Source organism: Neovison vison, chromosome 8, assembly GCF_020171115.1.
Source record: "Neovison vison isolate M4711 chromosome 8, ASM_NN_V1, whole genome shotgun sequence".
In the NCBI taxonomy this organism is placed as follows: Eukaryota; Metazoa; Chordata; class Mammalia; order Carnivora; family Mustelidae; genus Neogale; species Neogale vison.
The window spans coordinates 120846082-120872772 of NC_058098.1; the positions used below are offsets into that span (position 1 = coordinate 120846082).

Here is a 26691-nt window from a genome sequence, read left to right on the forward strand (position 1 = left end):
TGTTGAAGAAGATAAGGTCACTCATTTTGCAAATATTTGCCAAAAGTTAACACTGCACAAGGCACTGTGTTAGATATTGGGGTAAAGGGAATAGAAATTCAAGAGTGCATAAGACTTAATCTTGTCTTGTTTCTCTTCTATTTACTTCATATAGGAAGCATTGTTCTATTAATAAATAATTATAGTCATTTTATGTTAAATGTGTTCCCTTTTTTAATGTACTAAATATAATTACCTTAGTCAAATTTTAAATTACATTATTAAAAAAATAATTTTAATAAAATAATTTGGCCTGAGTATGATTTCCTTCCCCCCCAACCCTGGATTTAAAAAAGTATATATATCCATGCTTATTTCAGTAAATTAGAAATATTTGGAAAAGTGTAAAGAAGGAAATAAATGACTCATGACCGGACCATTCGAAGACAATTACTGTTAATTGGTGTTTTCCTTTCAGGCATTTTCTTTGTATATTTTTTATATAGCTGAGATCATACAATATATGCAATTTTCCAAGCATATAATGTAAATATTTCCTTATGTTATGAACAACTCTTTGAAAACATTACCTGTAATGGCTCCATAATAGTCTGTCATGGAAATTGATTAAATATATAGGGTTTGATGATTAATAGTGAATACTCTGGAGTAAGATTGTGTGGGTTCCCAGTCCTGATGCTGCCATGGGTTAGTCTGTGATGCCAGGCAAATTACTTTTCTGCGGCTCAGTTTCCTTACTTGCAAAAGAGGATAATTATAATCACTATCTTTTCAAGTTTCTATAAGGAATACATGGGGAATCAAGTAAAGCTTAAACTAATATCTGGCACATAATCAGCAAACAATAAAAGTTATTATTATTATTACCATTACCACTACTATTATTTTCTTAATGATTCCACCTAATGCTAGATAATCTCCTTCCAATTGAGATAACATTTACTGTTATGAAATCACTGTGGAGTGTAGATGTTCACAAATATTTTATATAACATTAGAAAGTTTTCTTAGACTAGAATCAAAGTCAGTGGTATGCACACACATAATGTTCTAAATATTACCAAAATTGCTTACCTACACTCACTCTGTAGGATATTTTCACTTCTCTCATCCTCTCCCCGTGAATCATCCCTCTATCAGTTGACAGACAGGTAAGCATTGGAATTTGAAAATATTCTCTTAATTTCTTCATGTGCAAAACAAGGTTCTCAATATCTATTTCATAGGGTTGCTGTGATAAATAAAATGATGCATGCTTATGGGGCTTTACACACAGTAAGCACTCATTGTTAGCTATCATAACATTATCATTACAGATAACAATCACATTTATAATTTTTACTCCTATCAGGGGTATGTAAAATTATCTGTCTCATTGCCCCTCATCTTTATTGAGCATGATCATTTTGACATATATTTTAAATTAATTTAAATGAATTTAAACCATCTACATTCCTAAAAATTATTTTAAAATATTTTCAAGGGGCACCTGGGTGGCTCAGTTATTAAGCGTCTTCCTTCAACTCAGGTCATGATCCGAGGGTCCTGGGATCGAGCCCCACATTCGGGCTCCCTGTTTGGCGGGGAGCCTGCTTCTCCCTGTCCTACTCCCCCTGCTTGTGTTCCCTCTCTTGCTGTATCTCTCTCTGTCACATAAATATAGAAAATCTCAAATAAATAAATAATAAAAATAAAAGTATTTTCTGATTCAATAACTGAAAAGAATTTCGGTGTTTTTTAAAATGAAATATTTATTTATTTGAGAGAGAGAAGAGAAAGAGACCATGAGCAGGGCAATGAGGGGCAGAGAGAGAAGCAGACTCCCTGCCAAGCAGGGAGCCCAACTCAGGGCTCCATCCCAGGACCCTAGGATCATGACCTGAGCCAAAGACAGATGCTTAAACAACTGAGCCACTCAGGCACCCCACATCTTGGTATTTTAATTTGCTTCCTTTTTTTTTTTTTTAAAGATTTTATTTATTTATTTGACAGAGAGAGATCACAAGTAGGCAGAGAGGCAGGCAGAGAGAGAGAGGAGGAAGCAGGCTCCCTGCTGAGCAGAGAGCCCGATGCGGGACTCGATCCCAGGACCCTGAGATCATGACCCGAACCGAAGGCAGTGGCTTAACCCACTGAGCCACCCAGGCGCCCCAATTTGCTTCCTTTTGATTACTATTGGAGTTTAACTTTTGTCAAATATTTATTAGCCATTTGAATTTCTGCATGTGAGTATGTGGGGGGGGTGTAGTAGGGAAAGGATGATGTCAGGTTCTATTTATTTTATGGGATTATTCATTTTGTATTTATTTTCCTTTTTGGTGGGGGTTAGGGGGGTTGTGTTAGTCTTTTGATAGTAAGTATATTGTCCTTAGTCCGATCCTGTCTTATTCCTACTGAACTAGTTCTATCTCCCTATGATCGGTGTATGTTTCTAAAGGTTTCCAAGCCATCTGGTTAAGTGTCCATTTTAGAATTGTGCCAGAGAGCATTATTAAGCTTACAAGTCTAATAAGGTCCCCTAACTCCATCCCTTTTTCCCATTAAAAAAAAAAAAAATCTGGGAACATTAGCCATCTTGCCATCTCTGGCACAATGTGAGATCTCCATGATTGCTCAGCATCTCCAGGGGGTGATTGAGATTGCTGGCAGCACCTTTCATCTAGGCTCGAGTGTGGGCAAGGGGACTGACTATAAGGAGTACAGACGGCTCGGTCAGCGAGTCTGGGACAGGGTCAGAGGGAGGCTGATGCTGGGGCCCCGTGTTAGGTCTCCACCCTGTTCCTTGGCTTGTTCTCCGCCTCTCTGTGACTGGCCTCTCTGATTCTGGCCCATCTACACGCCCCATCTCCCAGGGCCACTTTTTCCGGAGGCAGCCCCTTTAACCCACCTTTGGCATTGCCTACACACTCCTGTGACTGTTTCTGGATTCCACATCTTTCCCCACGGCCCACAGAACTCTTGTTCTCCCTCTTGGGATGGTACGGACTCTTCCCTGAAATTTCAGAACTCAGATCTCTTAAAGGCTGGGCCCAAAATTTGTTTAGCATTTCCTTTATTTATAATAATAATCATACAATATTATTTCTGGCGATATAAATAACATTTACTGAACACGTACTGTGGGTTAGGTGTTGTGCCATGTGACTCAGATGTACTCTCTCGTGGCATCTTCAAGGCAAGCACATAATGCTGGTTCTGTTACTGTCCCACGTCACAGACAAGAACAGCGGAGTTTAGAGAAGTCAAATAGCATGCCCGTGGTCACCCCTATGGCAGCAGGTGTTGGAGCTATCAGCTGATTTCAGGTCAGCCTCGTGTCTAAGCCCAGGATCTAAACTCCAAGATGGTATGGCACTATCTGGGATTCCCCATCTGGCCTCCTCTTCCTAATCTCATTTTGAGCCCCTTTTATAAACCCTCCTCTCCTACCACATATCTCTATAAACAAGGATAATTCAAATGGGAGGAAGCTCTGACTGCCATTTCATTCTGGTGGGGTGACATTGGATTTTCCCTTCGCTGATTCAGCGTGTACCCCCTGAATGACTTCCTAGGAGCCCAACGAGGTCACTCCATCAGTGCCCGCAGGACAGGGGTCCCACCAGCCAAATGTACGTGTTTCTTTTTAGAGTCATATCTCCTGTTTGCTTTGGGAGTGAGTATCCTTCTGCTCATTCTAGCTTCCTTCTTTTTATTTATTTATTTTTTTAGATTTTATTTATTTATTTGACAGAGAGAGGCACAGTGAGAGAAGGAACACAAGCAGGGGGAGTGGGAGAGAGAGAAGCAGACTTCCTACCAAGCAGAGAGCCTGATGCAGGGCTTGATCCCAGGACCCTGGGATCATAAACTGAGCCAAAAGTAGACACTTAACGAGAACTGAGTCACCCAGGTGCCCCTCTAGCTTCCTTCTTGCTCTTGGCCAGCAGACAGCATCACATTCCAGAAACTCTGTCTGTTGGTCTTCTATCTTCTCTGCCTCTATCCACTCCAGAGGGCAAGGGTGAGTTCAACCTAGCAAGGTTATAATTGCTATGTACCTTGGATGGGAAAACTGCACACATCTACAGACCTGGGAAGATGGATCTTCTGGCCTGTGTGATAAACAGTTCTCCCCTCCTCCCTGCCTGTTGCAGAGTCTGGAATACAAGTATCCCCTGCCCCAGAGAACCCCCCAGGACCTAGAAAGGTGACTCTTGTATCTGGTTGTATCCCTTCACTTTCATATTCTGACTGCAGCAACTTCTCACTGGTGGCCAATGAAATAGTCACAATTTACACAATTTGCCAGTGATTCCAAATTCCATGATATATAATAAATTGTCATTCTGCTGAGATAAGACTTTGAAAGTCTCACACTATTAGGCTGGGTGTGGTCCCCAGTCACTTAGCAAATGATTTGTTGTTTTCTGCATGTTGTGACAATGCATTTTACAGAAGTAATGATATGCTTCAGCAGTATTCATGGATGTGAATATTCCAGAAGTCTCTGGATACGTTCTGTACAAGAAATAAAAAAATAAAAATAAAAAGGGAGGGGGAGAGTTTTATCCTGTGTGCAAGGCCCGGGTTAAAGTGAGGTCTCTCCCCATCCACTGCTGTTCTGTTGCTGAGTGTAAGCTATTAGCAGGGGAATGATGTTCATTTTCCTATAGCACCTTTCACAGTCACTGATGGAACCTCTCTAGAATCAGGCTTACTCTACATACAGAAATGATAAGTGATACAAGTAGTATTGTGCATTTAGCTCATGTTTCATTCATCTCCAGACGCTTCTAATGCTCAGTCCTGACTGCTTCTCTTGGGCTGGATTGGTAGAGGGCATGCACATTATCTTGACAAGAACGGACGTTTCTGGTTAACGTTTGGAGATATTCAGAGAACTGAGGAAATACTTTCATTTTCCATCCAGGGGGTTCATGTTGTGTAGACACTACACCAGTATAAACTACTCATGTTGGGTATGACCGTTTACTCAGCAGGCTAGAAGGTTGAGTTTCTCACACACCTGCTCCTGGCCGCCATCATGTCCCGGGGAAGCCCAGACTCCACAGTGACAGCCAGACCTGGGAGGTTTGGTGGAGACAGACTACCACTTGTAGAAAAAGAGTCCATTGTCTTGGAAGCCATTCCCGGACTCATTGCCGAAAGTAATTTCTCAGGGTTTATGCTCAAACCTTAGATGGTTCCTCCTGCCACTATGATTGAAGGGGCAAGGGTTGGAGCCCAGCCGTCTTGGTCGGCAAATACCATCCGTCATGATGAGCCACTAACCCTGATGAGGCCCCCGATCGGGCTCTGGAATGATGACAGATGAGGCCACATACAGCAGTTAACGCCATCATTTGTAATCATTACTTTTTGGCCATTCAATAACCATCCCGTGAAATTATTTTCTGAATTTCCCACAGTAGAGAAAGGAACTGAGTTTACCTCCTATTTGTATTTTGGAAGCATCTCAGCAGTTAAAAGTGCTTGAAGGGAACTTTCTATGGCCCCATCAGATCCAACTTCAGCACCCCTATTCCCTCGAACCACCTGCCCTGTGTGGTGATGACACAGCGTTGGACATGCCTGTTCTTTCCCTGCCTGCCCGCAGGGGAAGCCCTGGGTTCCTCTGTGGCTAATAGCTCTGTCGCTACTCTGGGATGTCCCAGGCGTAAGGTGCAGAGTGATAGCATTCCCTGTCACTTCTCATAGCATGACTCTGGCTGCATCACTCGGCCCGGAGCTTTCTTCCCCAGCAGCACCGTGGTCGTGCGTGGCTGCCGAGAGCCAGCCGTTGTGCAGAGATGCCACTCACGGACGCTGAATCAGAGCGAGAAGAGGCTGAAGCCCTTGGACCACTTGCCTCTAACTGCTGGTACCCTCTTCTGTGTACCCCAGAGGGCCATGTAAATATCATTTTTTCTGTGTGTCATGATGTGTAAAAAGGTTAGGAAGCATCTGATTTTCATTTTCCTTCTCTGTAAACTGGTATTATTTTTTATTATCTTATGGGACCATTGTGAGGCTCAAAGGCTTAAATGCCTATGAAGGGGGTTTTAAGAGCTGCCATACATTCGTTGAGGGCCACTGGCCACCGAGAGATAGGACTCCGTCTCCAGTTTACCTTCATTGACTGTCCCTTCGAGATTGGGATGGAATTCCACTTAAAAAAAAAAAATTCCACTTATTTTTAAATCTTTCCCATGCCATGAGATCAATATTTCACATCTATTACTTAGGTTCCAGCACTGACATCACATATTTGCTATAGTCCATGGTTCTTGGAACTTCTTTAAGGCATCTGCAAGAGCAGAAGTTCCTCGCCTCTCTGCCCAGGGTGCTGAGGGTACACGCCAGGGTCCCTGTACCCTGGGTATCTCTGCATCCCCTGCTGCCATCTCCGCCCAGGCCAAGGCCTCACCTCCCTGCCGAAGACAGGCCTTTATTCCCTCTGAGCCTGTGTTGGACTTGGCTGTAGTCCCCTGCTCTGGGCTGAGAGCCTCTCCAGCCTCAATGGTTTTAGCATGTGTGCTTCAAGGTCTTAGCCCCTGGGGTGTTGCCCCCCGCTGCCCAGATGGCTCCAGAGAATGGCTCCTCTCAGCCTTGCAAACAGAGATCTCATGGGTAGAGTGAAAAATCTCTCCTGCCCTTCTCAACAGACCTTAAGCTAAATGTTCAAAGTGTGAAAACCAAGTGTGCGAAAACTGAGTTCCAGAATAACATGCCAGAAAGTGTCAACACCGGTTTCTGGGTGCTGAGGGTAGGAGTCAGACTTCTTTTCTTCCTTCGAACTTCCTGACTTTTTCAGATTTTCTATAGTGAAACTGAAAGTGTATTTTAAAATATATTTCTAATAGATGCACTCAAGATGTGCTTCGTGAAGGCAAATAGCAGCTCCGACATTCCTTCACACTTGCTGGCTCCAAATTACTGCCTTTGCTCTAGAGCCAGGCGGTTTGGAGGGGGTGGGAGCCGGGAGGGAGAGGGTGGAGGCAGCCGTGTGGGCCATTGAATTTCCTCTTTTCCGACATTTCTCTGGCAGCTAATTCCAGGGTGCTCATCTGTATGGTGGCGGCATGACTTTCATGTTTTCCCCAAGGTGTTTTATGGCCTTTTTAGAGTGGTACTTTGAATAACTTTTCTCAGTAACTTCCAAATGGTGAAAAATATCAGATGATTTCCCTTCTCCCTCTGCACTCCTCTTCTCTTTGTTTCTGCTCCCTCCTCATTGTTAGTCTCTTCACCATCTCTTCCCTCACCTTCCTCCCTCTCCTTTTCTCTTTCTTCCCACTGCCCCCGCTTCTCTCTTCACCTAATATTTCAAGCAAAATAAAACTTGGTAGTGAGAAAGAAAGTCTTTGGTGGTGTTGGCCTGGGCCCAGGTGGGGGGAAAGCAAACACAGGTTCATCACCAGGAGCAAGAGGGCTGTGAGAGTGTCCCAGGGGCAGCATCATGCCTTCGCTTTTCTAGAAGGTAATTAATTCAGTGCTCAGACCTGTAATGACTTAGTGTTGTCTTCATTGGATGTCATCCTTAAGGCCAGGGTAGGATTGTCTAAGAAACTGATGTTTGAGTTGGGGACCTGAAGTGGATGAGCAGAGTTAGCCAGTTAAAGGGAGTGGGATGGGGAGGGAGACCAGGCTGGGAAGGGGTCTGTTTGAGCCCAAGTGTGTCTCAGTCCAGAGTACCTGCTCCTTAGTCCCCACCAAGATGAGGGAGGCATGGCTGAGGACCCCTGCCATAAGGACCAACCAGCAATGGCACAGTCCAACTCGGAACCTCTTGGAAATGAGGTCAATTGTCCTGGAGAACAGGGACATTGAGTTACACACAGAAGCGAGATTGATCAGATCACAGATACCTGTAGCATCTTCTATAGGGTCAACCAGGAAGGTTACTTGGAACTGCCACAGAATAGCTCTTCCCCATTGGCAGGACTACTCTGTCCTCTTGATGATCCTTCTGTCTTTTTTCTGATGCTCAGCTTGTTGGCCATCAGCTTGTAGGGAGAAAGCCTGGAATCCAGATGCCAGGGCCCAGCCTTTCCCTTTGGTGTATGGCAGTGTGCTTGGATTCTGTGGTTCAATTCCCCTGGGGTTTTCTCCTCAGCACATCCACCAACAGACTGCCACCCTCTGGCAAATTTCACCCTATGTGCCCTTCCCCTGGTCCAGCCAAAGCCTCATCTATGGGAAAGACATCAGGCCTAATGGTGGTCTCCATGGAAACGGTGCTGGCTGAGCTTCAGGTCATGGAGAGCCAGCTTCCTAGACTGAAAGCATATGTTTCTAAGTGACCTTCCTGGTTGACCTGAGGGAAGCCTTGCCCTCAGTTAGAAAAATGTTCTAATCAGTCTGTATTCTATGTGTAGCTCAAAGTCCCTGTTCTCATGGACAATCAACATCATCTCCAAGAGGTTCCGAGTTGGACTGTGCCATTGCTGGTTGGTCCTTATAGCAGGACTCCTCAGCAACACCTCCCTCAACTTGGTGGGGACTAAGGAGCAGGTACTCTGTACTGAGACACACTTGGACTCAAACAGAGCCCTTCCCAGTCTGGCCTCCTTCACCATCCCACTCCCTTTTACTGGCTAACTCTGCTCATCCACTTTAAGTCCCCAGCTCAAGCATCAATTTCTTGGGCAATCCTACCCAGGCCTTAAGGCTGAAATCTAGTCTCTCTTTTACACAATCTCATACAGCCATGTATTTCTCCTTCACAACACATGTCAATGTTGGGACATTACAAGGATTTGTGAGGTGGTTGAACTGCTGTTTGCAGCCCCCACCCCCCAACTCTGAGCTCTTCAGCCTATAAGCTCCAAGAGGGTAACACCTAATTCTGCTCACTAAGGCATCCTATCTGCCAAGGGCAGAGTTTGGCACATAAGAGATGTTCAATAAATATTCATTGAATGAGTCAATCTTAGTTCCATTCTTTTCCACCCCAGGATCTTGGGCAAATTACTTAACTTATGTGAGCATCAGGTCCCTCATTATAAATGAGGATTATAATTCCCCATTCAGAAAATTGTAGGATTTACATGGGACAATGGTTGTAAAGCACCAGTATGGGGCTGGCATACCTAATAGGTATGTACACAAAGTACTGGTTTTTTTCCCTTAGTTTCTTTTTCATCCCAGAGTAGTTTAAACTACTCTGAACAGAACAGTAGTTTAAAGGTTTACAGAGCAAAAGTACCTGTACCCCTATGTCTTTCCCCTCCTTCTTTCTTTATTACCTTCTCCTGTGGTTGGGTGAGACACAGAATGCAGGGTCAGAAGATCAGGTTCTTGATTTTTTATGAGTGAGATGACCCTGGGTAAACCATTGGCCTTTCCTCTGTTTCAGCTTCCTTGGATATGTGATAGGAAGACATAGACAAATAGTCTTTAGAGCCCTGCCGGCTCTCACCCTGGGTTTCTGCACAGGGGTCAAGGGTAACACTGACCACAGTTGTTTGCAGTGCAAGATGAATGGAAACCAAAAAGAAGTGCAGCATCAGAATAGGGAGAAGCAAATTAGGCTATTGGCCTATCTATTTTAATACAGGCTGAGTTTATTTTAGTAGTACAGGTGAAATATGTTTTAAAGTGTGTCATTATGACAATGCCCCTTGGTAACAGCCCAAGGATTTCTAGTGTGTCTTTCTTCAAAGAGCCTGAGGGCTTTGTACATACGTCTCATTAATTCTCAGAACGTCCCTAAAGTTGGATGGAAAAGCATGATGAGCTCTGTTTTATATGCAGAGAAACAAAGCTTCAAAAAGGTTAAGTAGCTTACCCAAGGTCGCACAGTAACATCACTGCTCCCAGAAACCTGGGTCTCTATTTAGCACACCAGCCTGTTCAGGCATTCTGCTTCCATTCTCTGGAAATGAGTCCAGCCATGGGTGAGAGGTCTTTGTTCTGAGAAATGGTATTTGAAGTGCAGTTTCCTGGAGGATAGACTCTTTCCTGAAATGAGAAGGTGACAAGTAGATAAAGAGAGATTGAAAGGACTGGAAGTTAGTAGAAAGTGTTCTGCCCCTTTCCTTCCCCCATCCCAAGCATCCTCCGCCTAGACCAGCCAAGCCCCATCTCAAGGGCCAAGCACCAGACCTGGGGTGGTTGCTATGGAAACAGTGCAGGTGCAGCTTGAGGCCCTGGAGAGCTGGCTGTCCTGACTGAAGGTGTGTGTTTCTAGGTCACCTTCCTGGTTGACCTGAAGGGAATCTGTCATCCTCAGGAGAATGCTGCAGGCATCTGTGATCTGATCAATCTTTCTTCTGTGTTTAACTCAATGTCGCTGTTCTCTGGGGCAATCAACATCATCGGCAGGAGGTTGAGAGTGGCATTTCTGGTTAGTCCATATATCGGGGGTCCTCAGTCCTATGTTCTGTCCCAATACTAGCTATGCAACCTTGCGTAGGGCAGTTGTGTTTTCTGAGCCTGAATCTTCTGATCTGTAGAAAAGGGTAACTAACAGGACTGTTGTCAGGATGATGAGATGAACGACTCCAAAAGGCATCAGTGAGTCAGAAATCATGGTGATTGTGTAAGTAGTTAATATCCAGTCCTCTGGGGTCACCTGGGTGGCTCAGTTGGTTAAGCATCCAACTCTTGGTTTCAACACATGTCTGTGATCTTAGGGTCGTGAGACTGAGCCCCATGTTGGGCTCCACACTCAGTGGAATCTGTTTCTCTCCCTCTCCCTCTGCTCGTCCCTTCACACTTTCTCTCTCCCTTAAATAAATAAACATTTTTTTAAAAAATTGAGAAACAATCCTCTTTCTTTGCTGGAGCTCACCTCTTCTTATGAAAGGGGGCCATGCCATAACCTCTTCAGAGGTTACCCTGGAAACTGTCCCTTCCCAGCTTGAAATATCAGGTCAAGAGTAGAGCCAGTTGTTCCTAGATGGTTTGTTGCTTCCTGTTCAACCTACCCAGGGACTACTGGGCCCACTGGTTGGTCTTTGTCCCCACAGGCAACCCTCATTCCACAAACTCTTTCACAGATGGATGTGGTTTTCCAGGCTGCCTGGTCTTTGTGTCACTTGCGGTAATTATTAATTATGTAGTGCCTGGTGAAGCTCTCTGAGATCACAAGATGAAAGGCCTGGTGGCAGTTCAAAGTCTTCCTTTTGATTATTATTCTACTCAGTGTATTTTGGGGGGAAGAAAATGGGCTTGAGATCACAGTGCAGTAAATTTCGTAAAGAGTAGAATACGAGCAAACCAAAGAAATGGACCTGGAACAGATAATCAGGTTGCCTGTGAGGTTGGGGTATGAGTGTGTGTGTGTATGGGGGGGTGCGTGCATACGCGCATGTGTATGCGAAGAATCAGGCTATCTGGAGAACAATACTCTCTCTGTTGCTCTTGTGGGTTGTACAAATGCTAGTTGGTCTTCCTCTGTTACTGAAAGCCAGTGAGTCCACTCTGAAGAGACAGGTAGGACCAGGGACTAACTATTCTATGGAACAGGGATTGCAGAACAAGAGAAGATACTCTGGGGCTCACAGGCCAGTCATGAGCACTTGCTTGGGGCACTGAGGTCATCTCTAGATAGGTCAAAATGTAGCAGCTTAGAACACAAATTCTGAAGTGCCATCATTATCTGGCTTTGGCTGTGAATTAGGAGTCAGTGGTAGATGGCCTACATAAACGTGGTATCGGAACTGATTGTGAGCTACCTGGGGTCTATGCCCCTTATTTGACCCTAATCTTGACCCTAGGAAGAATGTTCTCCATAAGACTGAACAACAGCCCTTTTGAGTTTTCCCTAATTTCTTCTAATCTGTGAGCTTGAGATCTGTGAGTGAAAATAACATATTATCTTCTGTTGTCATGGACAATGAAGGAAGTTGGAACAACATTTGATAAAGGATGTAAACGTCACTATCCTGAATGGCAATAAGTCTTGATGGTCAATGAGGCAGGAGGGACCTGCTGAGGTTTTTTTTGTTTTTTTTTTTTAAGATTTTATTTACTTATTTGAGAGAGAGCGAGAGAGTATGCATGAGCAGGGGGAAGGGGCAGAGGGATAAGAAGAAGCAGACTCCCTGCTGAGCAGAAAGCCCAACGTGGGGCTTGGTCCCAGAACCCCAAAATCATGACCTGAGCTGAAGGCAGATGCCTACCTGACTGAGCCACCCAGGTGCCCCTCAGCTGAGTTTGTGTTAGTCCTTTCTGAATCCCAGCTCAACTGCTTTGATGGGGCCCTAGCTCAGGGAAGATGGGGACCCTTGGAGAGAGAGAGGTTTGGCTTGGATCTTTTTTTTTTTTTTTTTAAGATTTTATTTATTTGCCAGAGAGAGAGAGAACGAGCGAGTACACACAAACAGGAAGAGAGGCAGCCAGAGGCAGCGAGAGAAGCAGGTTCCCTGCTGAGCAAAGAGCCCAGTGCGGGACTCAATCCCATAACCCTGGGATCATGACCTGAGCCAAAGGCAGTGACTTAACCCACTGAGCCACCCAGGCATCCCTTGGCTTGGATCTTTAAGGAAGGGCAGGGTTTAGGAAAGCAGTGGGTAAGAAAGGGTGTTCTAGGAAGAGATCAGATTAGGCAGAAGCTTGAAAACATGTGTCCTAGAGACCATAGACTGCAAAAGGATTGAGTGGGAAATAGGGCCAAGAAAGTACATAGTAGCAGAAGCATGAAGCTTCAACTTTACACATCTTAGCCATTTTTGCAGAAACCCCTTTGTGATGCCCTTTTTGGTGTGGGTATAGTATACCCTGCAGGTAACCATCTCCCCAAGGGCAGGGACCAGCCTCATAATTTCCTTTATATTCCCTTAATATTCCTTAATGCCTGCTTTTCCCAACTGACGAATGTGGTTCACTGCTGAGTTCAGCAGTTATACACGGATCCTTTTCGGGTTGGGAAGAGACAAAACACATGTGTTGAAACTCTGGCTTTCAGTAGTACAAGAGACTATTAGGGGAGATAATTTTTGCTTCAGGACCCGAGCTGTGAAGAAGGAACTTGAAGCTTCCTGGCAGGGAGAGCGCAGAGCCTGGAGAAGGACAAGGTGGAGTGGGGGCTGCTGAGTTCCATTCACGTTCCACCCCTGACGCTAATAGCCCCGTCTCTGAAAGAGCCAGCTGGAAGGAAATGTGAAAGCAAACCGTGGCGAATCAGCTATGTGTGAGCTGGAGAGGACCTTCGTGAACAGCTGATTCAACCCCTTGATTTTCCAGGCCGGGTGAAGGTGTGGGAGGTCTGCGTGTTCGGGACAAAGGACACATCTGCACATCTCTCTCTGTCTATTCTTTGAAAATCACATCTCTGTTGTTCAGGCTCTATGAACTGCCTGTTCCAACTCCACCGTCACCACTGACTCCAGGAGACATGCAAACGCACTGGGAGGGTTTCTTTGGCTGAGCAGGTGCGGGTGCAGCCCGGTGCATGCGGACCATGCTCCCTCGGGTGGCCTGCCCTGTGCGCCTGGCCTTGCTGGGTTTGCTCGCCACCCCCATTCGACGTCAGGACCACTATTCACTTGACCACATTAAGCTTTGCTTTGTGTGACACAAAATCATTGTAAAAGAATGCATTATTAAGTGTGTTTTCGAATAAGGGAGGAATGCTAGCAGCCTGTCACTGATTGTTTTATTGTCGGAAGGAAAATAAATAAGTAGAGCGCATATGAGGCAAGGCAGGAACGTTTCCAAGAAGTGTTTAGAATAGAAGCATTTTTACATTTTATTGATGTCGGTTTGTAAAACATGCTTGCTAGGGAACCCAGGGCATTTATATAAATAACCATCACACACAAATAGCTCTTTATTATTTATACTGAGGTGAGTATGATGTATTTACCATATTATGTACATTGGCTTAGGAATAAATAGACATACAGTGAGATGTGTAAAATACAGACTGGAAATAAAGATATTGGCCATTGGCTGATCTGGAGTAGTAGAGTTTGTGGACAGTTGGTAGAGTTAATAATTAACTGGTGGAGAATACAGAAACAGCTCTCTGGGAGCACTTTCCATTTCTGGGCATTGTATCCGAGATCCCCGGACATAGGAACCAATACGCCCGTTCATTTTGGATTCTGAAGCAGAGATAGAGGCATAAAACTTCCAGAGTGGCATAAGTGATATTTAAAGAGTAGATCATGCCCACATTAGCTCATCTGGCCCTTACAGAACCCTGAGGGTTGGTAGAACATACATTATTCTTGGTCTTATCATTTTGGGAACGTGGAGTTTCCAGAGTATGTGATTAGCATGAAGGCCAGTAGCTAGTAAGTGTCAGAGTTAGCTCTTTTCTCCAAGGCTCTGGTTTCATGCATTTATTTATTTATTTTTAAATTTATTTATTTGACAGACAGAGATCACAAGTTGGCAGAGAGGCAGGCAGAGAAAGAGAGGGGCAAGCAGGCTCCCTGTCGAGCAGAGAACCTGATGTGGGGCTCGATCCCAGGACGCTGAGATCATGACCTGAGCCGAAGGCAGAGGCTTTAACCCACTGAGCCACCCAGGTGCCCCTCTGGTTTCATGCATTTAACAAGTATTTACTAAGCGCTTCCTATGTGCCTGGCATGGGGATATATCTGTACCTAGGGCAGGAGGCACACAATAAACAAGTAGATGTAACTTTAAGAAATGCTAAATGCAGATCAAGGGGATAGCGAGTGGTTTACAGGGACTGCTGTTTCTGGCAGGTTGATCTGAAAGATCTTTCTGAGGAGGTGGCCTTTGGGTAGAAACCTGGGTGGATAGCGGGAATGGCTATGTGCCTCTGGGAAGGAGGAACTTTCCAGACAGAGAGAGCCACCCATGCAAGGGCCCTGAGGTGGGGGTTTGCTTGGTGAGTTTGAGGGTTGGCGAGGAGGCCTGTAAGACTGGAGCTCCACAGGCAAGGGGAAGCATGGCTGGAAATGAGGTCAGAGAGAGAACCAGGGGCCGGTTCATGAGGGGCTGTCAAGGACTAAGCCATGACATAGGCCACGTGAAAGCCATTTCAGGGCTGAAGGCACAGTCTAAGTGCTGTATGGAAAACACCCCAAGAGTGAAAAATCATAGAAGCAGGAGGCCGGTTGGGAGTGTGTTCAGCAGTCTTCAGGTCGAAAGGTGATGGGAGAGAAATGGAAAGGACAGAATTCAGGGAAAGCCAGCGAGATCTGCTGATGAATTGATGTCAGGGTGGGAAAAGAAAGAAGTCAAGGATTCCTCCTGGTTTTGCCCTAAGCAACCAGAAGAGTTTTGTCATCACTTTCTGAAACGGGAACACCTGAGTTTAAGTGGAGACCAGTGTGTCATTTTGCACATGTTAAGTTTGAGATACTTATCAGGCAATAAAATGGTGATTTCAAACTGGCAGTTGGTGATATATGTTGCTGTTTAGGGAAGTTGGGGCAGGAGCTATATTTAGTAGCCTTAGTATACAGGTGGTATTTGAAGGCATGAAACTGGTTGAGATCCCTTTGAGAGTGAGTTTAGATAGAGAAAAGACCCAAACCCCCCAAATTTCAACAACTGTCAAATAATAAAACAATGATGTCCCTATCCCCTGACCACCAGTGTTTTTAAAAAATGCTGAGCATATTTATTTGTCACACAAAGAGAAATTCACTGAGGAGTTCTCTAAGGAAGAAAAGTCACAGTTTCTAAAGCTTTAGGAAGAGGGTTCTATGGGGGTCGTGCCAAGTCAGAATTAGAAACCAGCACTTTGGATAAGAGAGGATGAGTTTATAAGTGGGCAAGTGCTTGGCTAAAACAGATTCCTTGTTCATTGGCCAAAAGCCTCCAGTGAAATTCAGGAATGGTCTCGTGTCCTGGGGTCGTGTGAAATTCATAGTCCTTGGTCACTGCCAGCTGGTAAAACCATTGCGATGAAATTCAGTATTCAGCATGAAATCTCCCAAATGGTTGCTTCTGGAAAGTTCAGAGTTGTTGTGGGGTATTTTGGTGGGGGAGTGGTTTGGGCAGTCTTACCTGTAGCCAATCAATAATGCCCTCAGCCCAGAGTCCGTTTCCGTACTTTTTGCTCCTCCAGTGGTCTCAGCTATCGAAGGCCAGCTTCATTTGGGCACCTGAAGCTTCTTGCTCCTGCTTTCCCCTCTCCTTTCCTTGCCACCCCACTTCCCAGGGTCCACGACGTACTCTTCTTGGCTAGCAGGACTCATCTCACCCCCTTCACCCCATACATATGTGCTGACAAAGCCCCTTTCACTCTGCACCCTAACATGTCCAAAGGGAAGCTCCCCAAAACCAAGCCATTCTCTTGCTTCAGTGGATTGCGTCTCATGGCATCTGTGCTTCTGTGCCGGGAGACCCCCCTCACCACCAAGGTGAGGATGGGGGCTGAGTGAGGGCATAAAGGAGATGGAGATCCTCTTCCCTGCATGTGTTAGCTTCAGAGGTACTTTCTCCTTTATATTTCCAATTTATGCATGTTCTGTGGACTTAGGCTAGAACTCATATGTATCTCATGCTTCAGATACTGGCAAAAACAACTTCATACATGTGGGCTGTGTTTTTCTTGGTTTTTACTTTTTCCAGTCAGGAGGCCCATCCTTCTGGTTGCCACCCCCCACTCCCCGCCATGCAAGAAATTACTACCTGTCTCCTTCCGGGAACCACAGAAACCCAGATTCCAGGGAAGAATCCGAGGAGCTCCTGTAACGGCAGCATCTGTATTTCTGCGTTTTCTCCACTATTCCTCTCTGAAGATGCCCACCAATTTATTGGCATTTGGGGATAGAAAATGCTTTAGCTTATCTTAGGGATGACCCACAGTGATGCCTGTGGCTCCTTGCTGGGCCATGACTCAGCCCTCAGAGCCCTTGATTTTGAATGATTTCAGATATTTTTTTCTCCCTCAATATATAACCTGGCCCTTATCTGTATTGGAAGTCATCTGCTGCTCTGTGCCCACGCACGGATCCATAAGTGCTTCTTGAAGTTGAACGCGCTCCATTTGGTGCTTCTCATCCAGGAGGAAGTTAGTACCATTCCCAGACAGTGTGGTTGAGAAAAATGACCTCAATTGGAAGCAGGGAAACACTGCCTAGGCTTGATCTTCCTCGTGCTTCAAAACTACTTAAAACTTGAGCTATGTCGATGACTCAGACCTAGAGATGCAAGTTGTTATTCGCACAGAGGTCATTGCAGGGTTTGGCTGCAAATGCCGTGAATTCAGAGAGCCCATACACTGTTGCCCTGTTCTGGAGCATGCTCAGGGGTGACCCTGCACCTTAGCCATTGCCCCCTGGGGACCCGAAGCCCAGTAGAGAGCTGCAGGACCCCCTACACTGGTTTGTGGGGGTTCAGAAGGGTCGTGGAAGGAACATGGGCTGTAGCATCGGGCTATCCTAGTCTGTTGACTCTGGTCTCCTGCCTACTGGCCCTTTGGCCACAGTCTACGAGTCTAACTTCTCTCAGCCTTGGTTTCCCTGGCTGCAAAATGAGGACCTGTAATAGTACTATTCACAAGGTTGTTGGGAGATGTGTTTAAAGTGCTTATTAGCATAGTGCCTGGTCCGTATGTGTTCAGTTCGTATTATTAATTTTAAGTCTAATAAACCCAAGTTCTGCCCCCAAGTAGACCTGTGTGGTTCTGGGCCTGATGTCTCTCTGCCCCATTGCCCATCTACAAAACAGAGCTGACACAAGGGTGACATGAGATAGCTTCTCTCTGAAATTATCAGCAGAGTTCCTGACCCTTTCATCCCATGTCCCCTGAATCATATGTAGAAAATGTTACCAGAAAGATGGATCTGGGTGCCAGTCAACTCAGTTCTGATTTCTTTAGATTAGTGGGAGGAAAAGAGTCAAAAATCCTCCCTAGGCACTCAGGAACCAACCTTCCAACTGCAGTCTTTGGAAGGCAGAGATCAGGATGTCTTCTTCAGGAAGGTGACTGTAGCATGCCCATCCTGGTCTAGGTGCAGGGGCGTATGATACCAAGTGAGGCACCAGCAGACCAAACCGTGGAGAAGCCCGGAGATGCAAGGCTGCCCTGGCCACCCAGCACAGTTATTTCCCCAAAGCATGTGAAGAGGGATTGAGACTCACAAGGGGGTAGGGCCTGGAGGAGATGCTGTGGGAGGGCATCTGGAAGAAACTACAAAACAGACAGGCTGGAAAAGGGTTTCTACTGCTGTTTCCTGTTCTTTCTCTTCTTCCTCCTCTTTTTCTTCACCAAGTCCCTCCTGAAGGTGGCTTAAGAGTTATGTTTGAGGGGCGCCTGGGTGGCTCAGTGGGTTAAAGCTTCTGCCCTCAGCTCAGGTCATGATCTCAGGGTCCTGCTCCAGGGGGCCCTGCTTCCTCCTCTCTCTCTGCCTGCCTCTCTGCCTACTTGTGATCTCTGTCAAATAAATAAATAAAATCTTAAAAAAAAAAAAAAGAGTTATGTTTGAGTAGCAAACCAGCCCGCCCACAGTGGAACATGGCCTTTTGATACTAAGCAGACTGGGATTCAGCTCCTGATTCCATCATTTGCTCTGCTGAGCCTCAGTTGTTGCATCTGTACAATGGGGTGATAATGCTTGTCTCAGCCAATGTGAATCTCATGTGGGATTACGCAGATTAAAAGCCCAGCAAGAGGGCCAGGCCCATGGAAGCTATAGAGGAATAGATAGTCCCCTTCCTTCCCTTTCCCCTACACTCACTCTTGCTGCACATCTGTCTATAAAACAGGGCCGATTTTCAACTTTAGCAGAAAAGCTCGCTCTTCTCCAGTGGGAGAAGCTTTGCCTGCCATGAACATTAACAAATAGGGAGTGAGCTGGGGATTTCCTGGGAAGAGCTGCATAAGAGCATGTAACCTGTGTTCATTTGATTTGTAGGTATATATTACTTTACGCCACACAAAACCCACTTGAGGTACTGTTAAGCAAAGGAATGATGCTGCTTTTGCTCCTTTTCTCTCAACCCTTCTCTCTCTCATGCAAATCAGACCGCTAATCCTTTGTGGCTGCTTGGACTGTTGGCTGGGGAAAAACTCAACACCTAGCTTTTTTTGTCCCTGAATATAACATAATTGTCAAAATCTCATAACTTCTGAGTGTAATTTCAACCCTCTCGTTGATAAGGCAATAATAACCCAAGCAAACAGCATTAGATGAAGTAACGATTCTGAACATAAAATAGAGTGGAGGCATTATCTGGACAAGATGAATGGAGTTCTCTATGAAGTTGTACAAATTCTTATAGGAAGAATAGACTTTGAAAAGAGCCATTAGACCAAGCCATTAAGTAGCCCGGCTTCTAGTTCATCTCCCAGAGATGTTTGTCAGGGTGTTGGTCACAAGATTCAGACTTCTTAGATTTGGCTGCCTTGGTAGAAAATGTGTACTGAGGTGCTGAGGTCAATTCCGTCTACTAGGGGCACAGTCTTTCTCCCGCCACCGCCCCTCCCGCCCGATTTTCCAGTGGATGATGTGAAAGTCCTTACACACTTTCTCGTAGAAGCCACGTGAGTGACAGAAGACACACTTCAAGCACAAGGGTCATTGTTCTCTCTGTTTTCATGTCCAGGTCACAGCTCCTTGGAGTCACCATCAAGCCTGTCTTCTCCTCCTCCTGATCCTTTTGCATGGAATCTGACATGGATAATGAAAGACTCTTTCCCTTTCCTGTCTCATCGCAGTCGATATGGTAAGTGTATCTTTCATAGCTCTTGGTGATGTATAATCACCAGCTCATAATTAAGGGAACTGTGAGTTTTAGTGTCCTCCATCTCCCACTGGTGCACATTCCAGCCAAGCCTGGCCTTTCCAGACCCACAGTGGCTTTCTTTATCATAGAGGAAGCTGACAGTTCTATTGCTACTATATCCCAACCTCCAGCCTTTATGGTGTATAGTGTTCCTGACACCCCTGACCAATCATGAGATGCCATACTTACCGGTGTTTTGACTATGGTTTCTCGATACAGGGTTCTGACTCATGCATGTTTTTGTTGTTCTGAAGGTCACCAGACTTCCAGGGCCCCTCAAGTGACTCCTTTACGTTTGGGTAACTCTTTAAAGATACTTGGACATGTTCCTAGAGATTAGCTCAGCTCATGTGCTTCTGCCATCACCTCGGAAGTAAGGAGGCCAGGTCTCATTCCATTTTCACAGATGTAGAAACTGAGCTTAATAAGATGGCACAGACTGGATTCTCTAACTACAAAACCAGAATTCTTCCCTTCCATTCAGATTTTCTCCCAGGAGGCCACCTACTCAACCTGCTATGTCCTGGTCTAGGAGCCATTAGGAGGCCATATTTATATGGTGTAGGATTTCCTCGTTCTCTGTGCTAACGCCTAACATTCTAACAGCTTCTAGAAGCTGGGCCTCTGCAGAGGAAAGAGCAGGTTTGGAAAAGAGTTGTTGTATTTTCAGGTGGACATTTCTTTTCTCTTGAACGTCACTAGAGTGAATCCATGAGGGTAGGCACTAAGATGTGTTTGTTTCCCCACTTTATCGTATTACATAGAAGACACTCATAAAGACTTGTGCATGATGAACGAATACAAAAGGCTTCCAGGGATAGGACGTACTCATGAGGTCTGATTCAATGAAGTATTTATGAACCTGGTAGAGCACTAAGTTCTAGATTCCCTTCTGGGCATATTTACCTATTCCTGACACTCAGTCTCTGCCAATGGACCCAAGCTTTTAAAAATGAACCTAACAGAAATCTTCCCACTCACCGCGATCCCTCATGCATAAATGTAGCCGGTCCTGGTTCATATTAACTGTACCTTTCATTTCAAACTTAAAAAAAAAATGCATCCAAAGCCCTAGGGCGGTAGAGGATTATACTCTACTGGGATGTTTCCTGCTGCTTCTAAGCCTCCCTAGTGGGAGAGGAAGATCAGTAGTTGTCAGAAGATCCCAGATAAGAATTACTTCTTGATTTTATTTAAGCCAGACATTGAGTGTCATTTTGTGATAAGGGCAAGTGTCTATAAATAATTGAAATCTGGGGCTTTGTATCGTTATTGCTTTGTAACCAGATTTGTGATACAACCAGTCTTTGGATAACATTTTGAATTCGCTCTCAAAGTCATTCAGTATCTCCACAGGATGACAACTTCTATAAAATGCAGAATGTCCAAGAAAAGGCTGGTCTACCTCCCTCTTGCGTGACACAGAGAGCATTGCATCCCTCCTCCGTGGAACATCCAGAAGGAGGTTGAAGGTCGAAAGGAGAAAGCCACGGGAGTTTGTTAAGCGGCTGTCTCCTGGGGCTTGGCCCTGCTATGCCTACTTGCTCTTGCTGGGCCTCACCCTTCTTGCCTGTAAAATGAGGCAGCATAGTATGCTGCCTTGGGGCAAAAGTGGAGATCAGGGGTATTCCCAGCATCCTTTTCAAATTCTCCTTGTGGCCTAGAATCCTCACGAATTGCCTTCTAGGCTGAGGAGAGGACCCAGACCATTGGCCACACATTGCCCAAATGCTGGATAAAGATTCCAAAGACAGTACCATCATTGCCGTTGAGTCACAGGGTCGGAAGAACTGATTTTGCCTTGGTGACTCCTTGATTGAGGATAAGGGACTTCAGAGCCTTTTATCTTACTATATTTAATTCAGTGGAGACCTGCCTGCCTCCCCCATCACCTCTGTGTGCCTGGTCCAGTGCTGGAGAGCAGAGGGGATACAAATACATACATAGAGGTAAGACTCACTCCTGTTCTCTCAGGACTCAGAGGCCAGAGAAATAACTCCGTAGGCAGCCAGCCAAGCCCCCGCCACAGCCAGTGCCTCTGGGGGCACAGAGCACACTGAAGGCCAAGACTCCTGTCCCCTTAAGGGTATTTGTGGGGGCTCAGCCCACATGTGTCTATGAACCAGAGAGGCCAGCAGGCTCCCTGGTGATAAATCCACACCTTTCAACTGCCGTGAAAGACATTTTAAGAAATGTTAACAACTTCATTAATTTTAAGGCCTCAAACTTGGGCAGAGAAATTTGACTGGAAAATTGCTGCCTGAAGGGATAGTTCTTCAGACTGTGAGAAGTAACCAAGTCTCAGCAAGTTGACGTGGGTGTTTGAGTCGTGGAGCCTGGCGCCTGCGTTCTGGGGAGGAGGTGGGAGGCGTTTTCTGGAAGTGGGGGGACTCACAAGGGGGCAACGAGACAGGGGGCAACAGCCTGCCCACAGGTGTCATGATGGACAGCGGCTGGCTGGCCCTCTCAGGCAGGCTGACCAGTCCGGAAATGAGCGTAGCTTTCTTTTCACCAGTGTTTTATGAGAAGGGACGAGGTGGTGAGAGGCTAACAAGATTTACTCACCCCCAGCCTGTAATTATCTGCTTGAGGAAAAAGTTTGACCTACCTTTTTGAAGTCTTCCCATATTTCTTCTAATTTATGTTGGGGCCTTTTATGTTGTGTAAAATATATTCTCTTCAGTGGCATTTGGTATCAGATTCCAGCGCTTTCTCGCTTCTTGTCTTGAAGGACGGCAGCCCGCTAATTTCATCATTGACGAGCGAAGAGACACACAGTCCTGCCCCAAGGCTTTGAAGGAGGTGGGGGGATCTAAAGAAATACCTTTTTTTGTTCCTTTTATCATCAGCTCTGATGCCTTAAGACTTATTTATAAGCTTGGCTAGAGCACTGGGCTCTCACTACCCACCCAGATAAAAATCTGTTCATTCCGGTGGCTCCAGGGGCTAAGAGATTGAGGCCACTGAAGGCTGTGACCACATTTGGTTCTAGAGGTACAGAAGCAGATGGTGTCCCACCCACTGAACTCATGTTTGCCCACTCCAGGTGTGGGAAGAATCAGACCAACATATGAAACGAAATACATCCAAGGGTTCTGCCTCAGGTGAGCAGGAGGAAGAGAGTTCTTACTTACTGAAAAACAAAAACATTGATACTTGGCAAAGCTCTTTCACACCTCTTTCTCACTTAAGCTTGTTATGAAATTATTTATATCACATGTCTGTAATGTAAATTGAGGGCCGAAGGAGTTTATTAACAAGCTCCTATGATGGAACAGAACAGCAGTTAGACAAGACTGACCCAGATTGTCTGACTCCAACTCAGAGTGCTCTTTCTACTACAACACAAAATGAATTCAAAGGTGAAGTCTTACCTCCATGGAGACAGCTCTCATTTCCTGGATGACCTGGTGTTCAGACTGAATGTCCAGTCTGATACCCAAGATCTAGGCAGCTATAGAATGAGACTTGATACCCCCAAATTGAGGCTCTCCCGGGTAGGCCAGCTAATTCATCTCTTCCCAAATGTGGGTACTGTAGGCAGTCTAGACTGTGGTTCCTGTTAAAAGGTGAATGGTGTCCCCCCCAAAAAATAAATTGAAGTCCCCTAGTACCTGTGAATGTGACCTTATTTGGAAATAGGATTTTTGTAGATATAATCGGACCCACACTTCATTAGAGGAGGGCTTAAGCTAATGTAACTAGGTCCTTACTAGAAGAGAAAACAAGACATAGATACATACATAGGATAAACACCATGTAATGATGGAGGAAGATATTAGAGTCACATATCTACAAGCCAAGGACTGCCAAGGTTTGCCAAGGATTGCCAGAAACCACCAAGAGCTGGGAGAAAAGCATGGGACAGATCCCTCTTAATGCTGTCAAAGAGCATAGCTCTGACAATGCCTTGATTTGGGGCTCCTGGCCTCCAGAACTGTGAGAGAATAAATGACTATTATTTCAAGCCACCCCATTTGCAGGACTTTGTTATGACAGCCCTAATAAAGTCATACAGTCCTTCGTCCCTCCAGCCCTGCAGTGTCTACATGGACTCCTGGCAAAGAAAGAGTCCTCCTAACACCCAACGTTAGGGCACAAAAAAGCCATTGTTGGACTTTAAATAAAAGTCCTATTAAAATTTCGTCTGCTTCCAAGCCCACGGAGACCCATTCAATTTAAGGACTGGTGCTATTGGAAAGAAAGAAAAATTAGACTTTTTAATTACTTTCCCTGCTGCCACTGCCACCATCACCGGTGCTGTTAATGTATCAATTTCTTTGATTGAAAACATTGGGTAAATTAAACATAATCTCTCTCTCAAGGAAAGAAAAAAAAAATCAACCTACCACAGAATCAAAAATGGAAAACAAAAAGGTCCACAAGCCTCTTATGGGATTTGCTTCATAGCTCTGGCAAGAAGTCAGTTTGATCACATTTCTGAAATTACATATTTAATGTGGCTGGACGTGATCAGCTGTTCTGCCCTCAAGGGCCTGGTGTCAGTGAAAAGCAGCTCCCAGTTCCCTCGTGGACCACTATCATGGTTGAAAGCTTTCCTAACAATTCCCCTGCCCTGACAGGCCAGGCCTCTTTGTATTCTCTTTCCACCCTGCTCCGCTGAACTGGGAAGTCGAGTTCTTTCCTAGTCCATACTCTCATATTTTAATCTACAACACGGTGAGCACAAGGCCTGTGGTTGCCTTCCCCAAAAAGACTGAGTCCTAAGGGGTACCAGCAATGCTGGTGGTCACATGCCACCAAGAACAGGGTACGCCATCCACCCTGAGTACTGCTGACCTGCTAAGGGCCAATGAACCCAACCCATGAAAATTACATAAAAAGCAGATGGCTTAGGTGTTTCCATAAAAGATTTGTTTAAATTGCTACACGTGATCATATCCCTTATCTTTAAATTGAAGACACATAGGCCCACTCAGCAATACCAGCCATTTCTCCATTAGTGGCAGATTGAATAAAGAGAAGCCCAAAGGAAACAGGCAGATTAAAAGATACAAGAGTGATTCACCAACTGACGCAAAGGCAAGAAAAGCAAGTCAAAAGAGAACCATTTAAAACAACTGTCACAGGGACTTCAGGGTGGCTCAGTCCCGTAAGCGTCCAACTCTTGATTTTGGCTCGGGTCATAATCTCTTGTTCATCAGATCAAGCCCTGTGCAGAGCTCATCATGAAGCCCAGCATAGAGCCCACTTAAGATTTTCTCTTTCTCTCTTTCTGCCCCTTATCTCCGCATTCTCTCTGTCTCTCTAAACAAACAAACAAACAAAAAACCCAAATAAATAAATAAATACATAAAACAATTGTCACAAACATGGGGGAAAAACATTGACAAGAGGAGACAGATGAGGGAATGGAAACAGAGACACACAGAGATAGAGACAGATAGATGAATGTGGAAAGGATCACTCATGCCTTTCTGGTCTCCTGTTTCCGTATTCTTTCTCCTGCTTATATGGTCTCAGCAATCCTACCTGGGCAGGTGGTTCTCTGATGCAGGTGATTCCCCACTGAATTGCTTCAGTATCCCTACCTGCCTGCATCATTTCCCCCTTAGTGTGTCTCTGACACCACAGAGAATGGGTGAATGGATATACACATTCTTGGAATACCAGCCATATGACTGGTTTTGCTCTAGGCATTGCTGTGATAAATAGGGCACAATCACTCCCCTTAAGAACTCTCAAGGAAGAGGCAGACATGCCTTCTGTATGACAGGTGCAGAAACAAAGGCATGTTCAAAGCTCCCTGGAAATAAAGAAGCAGGGCCAGTTCTGTGGGGGACTTCGGAAGTAGGTGTTTTGAAGATGGGGACAGCTCAGTTGGGCCTCGGACCCCGAAACCAATGAGAAGGCAGAGGGAAAGAATGTGCAAAGGCATGTTTAGGACCAGGTCAATGTCAGTGACACAGGACGGGGAGGACCTGCAAGGAAGCAGCAGGGATGAGCCCAGGAAACAGTTACTTCCGGATGATCTCAGGATTTAGACATGATCCTGCATGTGAAGCATAGGTTGGAGAAGGAATGGCAGGATGGGACTCTGGGAGAGATTCTGGCTACGGGGTGAGCATGGCTTGGTTGTCCATCCAGGAGAGTCCAGCTTCAGTGGCTGAGTAGATGAATGTCGTGTTAACTGAAATGAGGGGAGGAGAAACAGTTGGCAAGGAGAGATGGTGACCAAGACATCTAGAGGGGAGAAGATGGGGAGAGCTCTGCCGACCAAGTTATACATAAATGCTGTCAGGACATCCAGGCGAAGGTGACAGGTAGAGAGTCGGAAGTCTGGGTCTTGGATTAGGCAGAAGTCTAGGACAGAGGTGAGATGGAGAGTCATTAGCATAGAAGTTGTGGTTGAGGCTGGTGGTTGGAGGATAAACGTTCTGGATATTTCATGTAAGAGGACGAGAAGCATGACACGCAGAAATGGAAAAATAGGAAATATAGGAGGAGAACCAGAAGATGGGATCGTCTCAGAAGCCAAGGTGGGGAAGAATTTTAGATACAGAAATCATCAATAGTGTTGAAGCCACTGAGCCATAAAGCGGAACAAGGACTTTAAGAGCCTTTTCTTACCCTTACGTAAATACTCCTTATGTTTTCCATTCTTCCTCTCCCCTCTTTCTTGCTTTCTCATTCCATTCTGTTCCCAGCTGCTTTGTTTTTGCTTCCCTTGAACCTGTCTCCCTGGAGCCTACCAGCTCTAGCCTGTAAGGCCCAGCTTGGTCCCTGCCTCCACATCGGGGCTTTCACCGATGTCCAGACTATACTGAAATGTCCTCCTCCTTGGATTTTTTTTCTGAAGGAAAAATTGATGGAATGCTTTTTATAACATTGGATTGGTATAATCCCCCTCTCAGTATCTGAGAAGATTCTGACTTGTCCAGGAAATGGTTATTTCTTGAACATTCCAAATTCTCTAAGAAACTCCATTAGATTATGTCCATCATCACAAAACCTGGAGCTTCCCTGATGTTTCTTTTCAACCCAGTAAATTTCCTAGGTTGTATTTCATCCCTTTTAAACTAG

General features: G+C 45.4%; 1 protein-coding gene across 1 annotated transcript in view; it reads left to right on the forward strand.

Annotated features, from left to right (window-relative positions):
- Nucleotides 1-26691, forward strand: part of ALK (ALK receptor tyrosine kinase) — a 680627-nt gene that overhangs the window by 169474 nt on the left and 484462 nt on the right. Inside the window, exon 2 of the mRNA XM_044261833.1 lies at nt 19468-19587. Within this exon, the coding sequence (XP_044117768.1) occupies nt 19468-19587 (120 nt within the window). The remainder of the gene's footprint in view (nt 1-19467; nt 19588-26691) is intronic.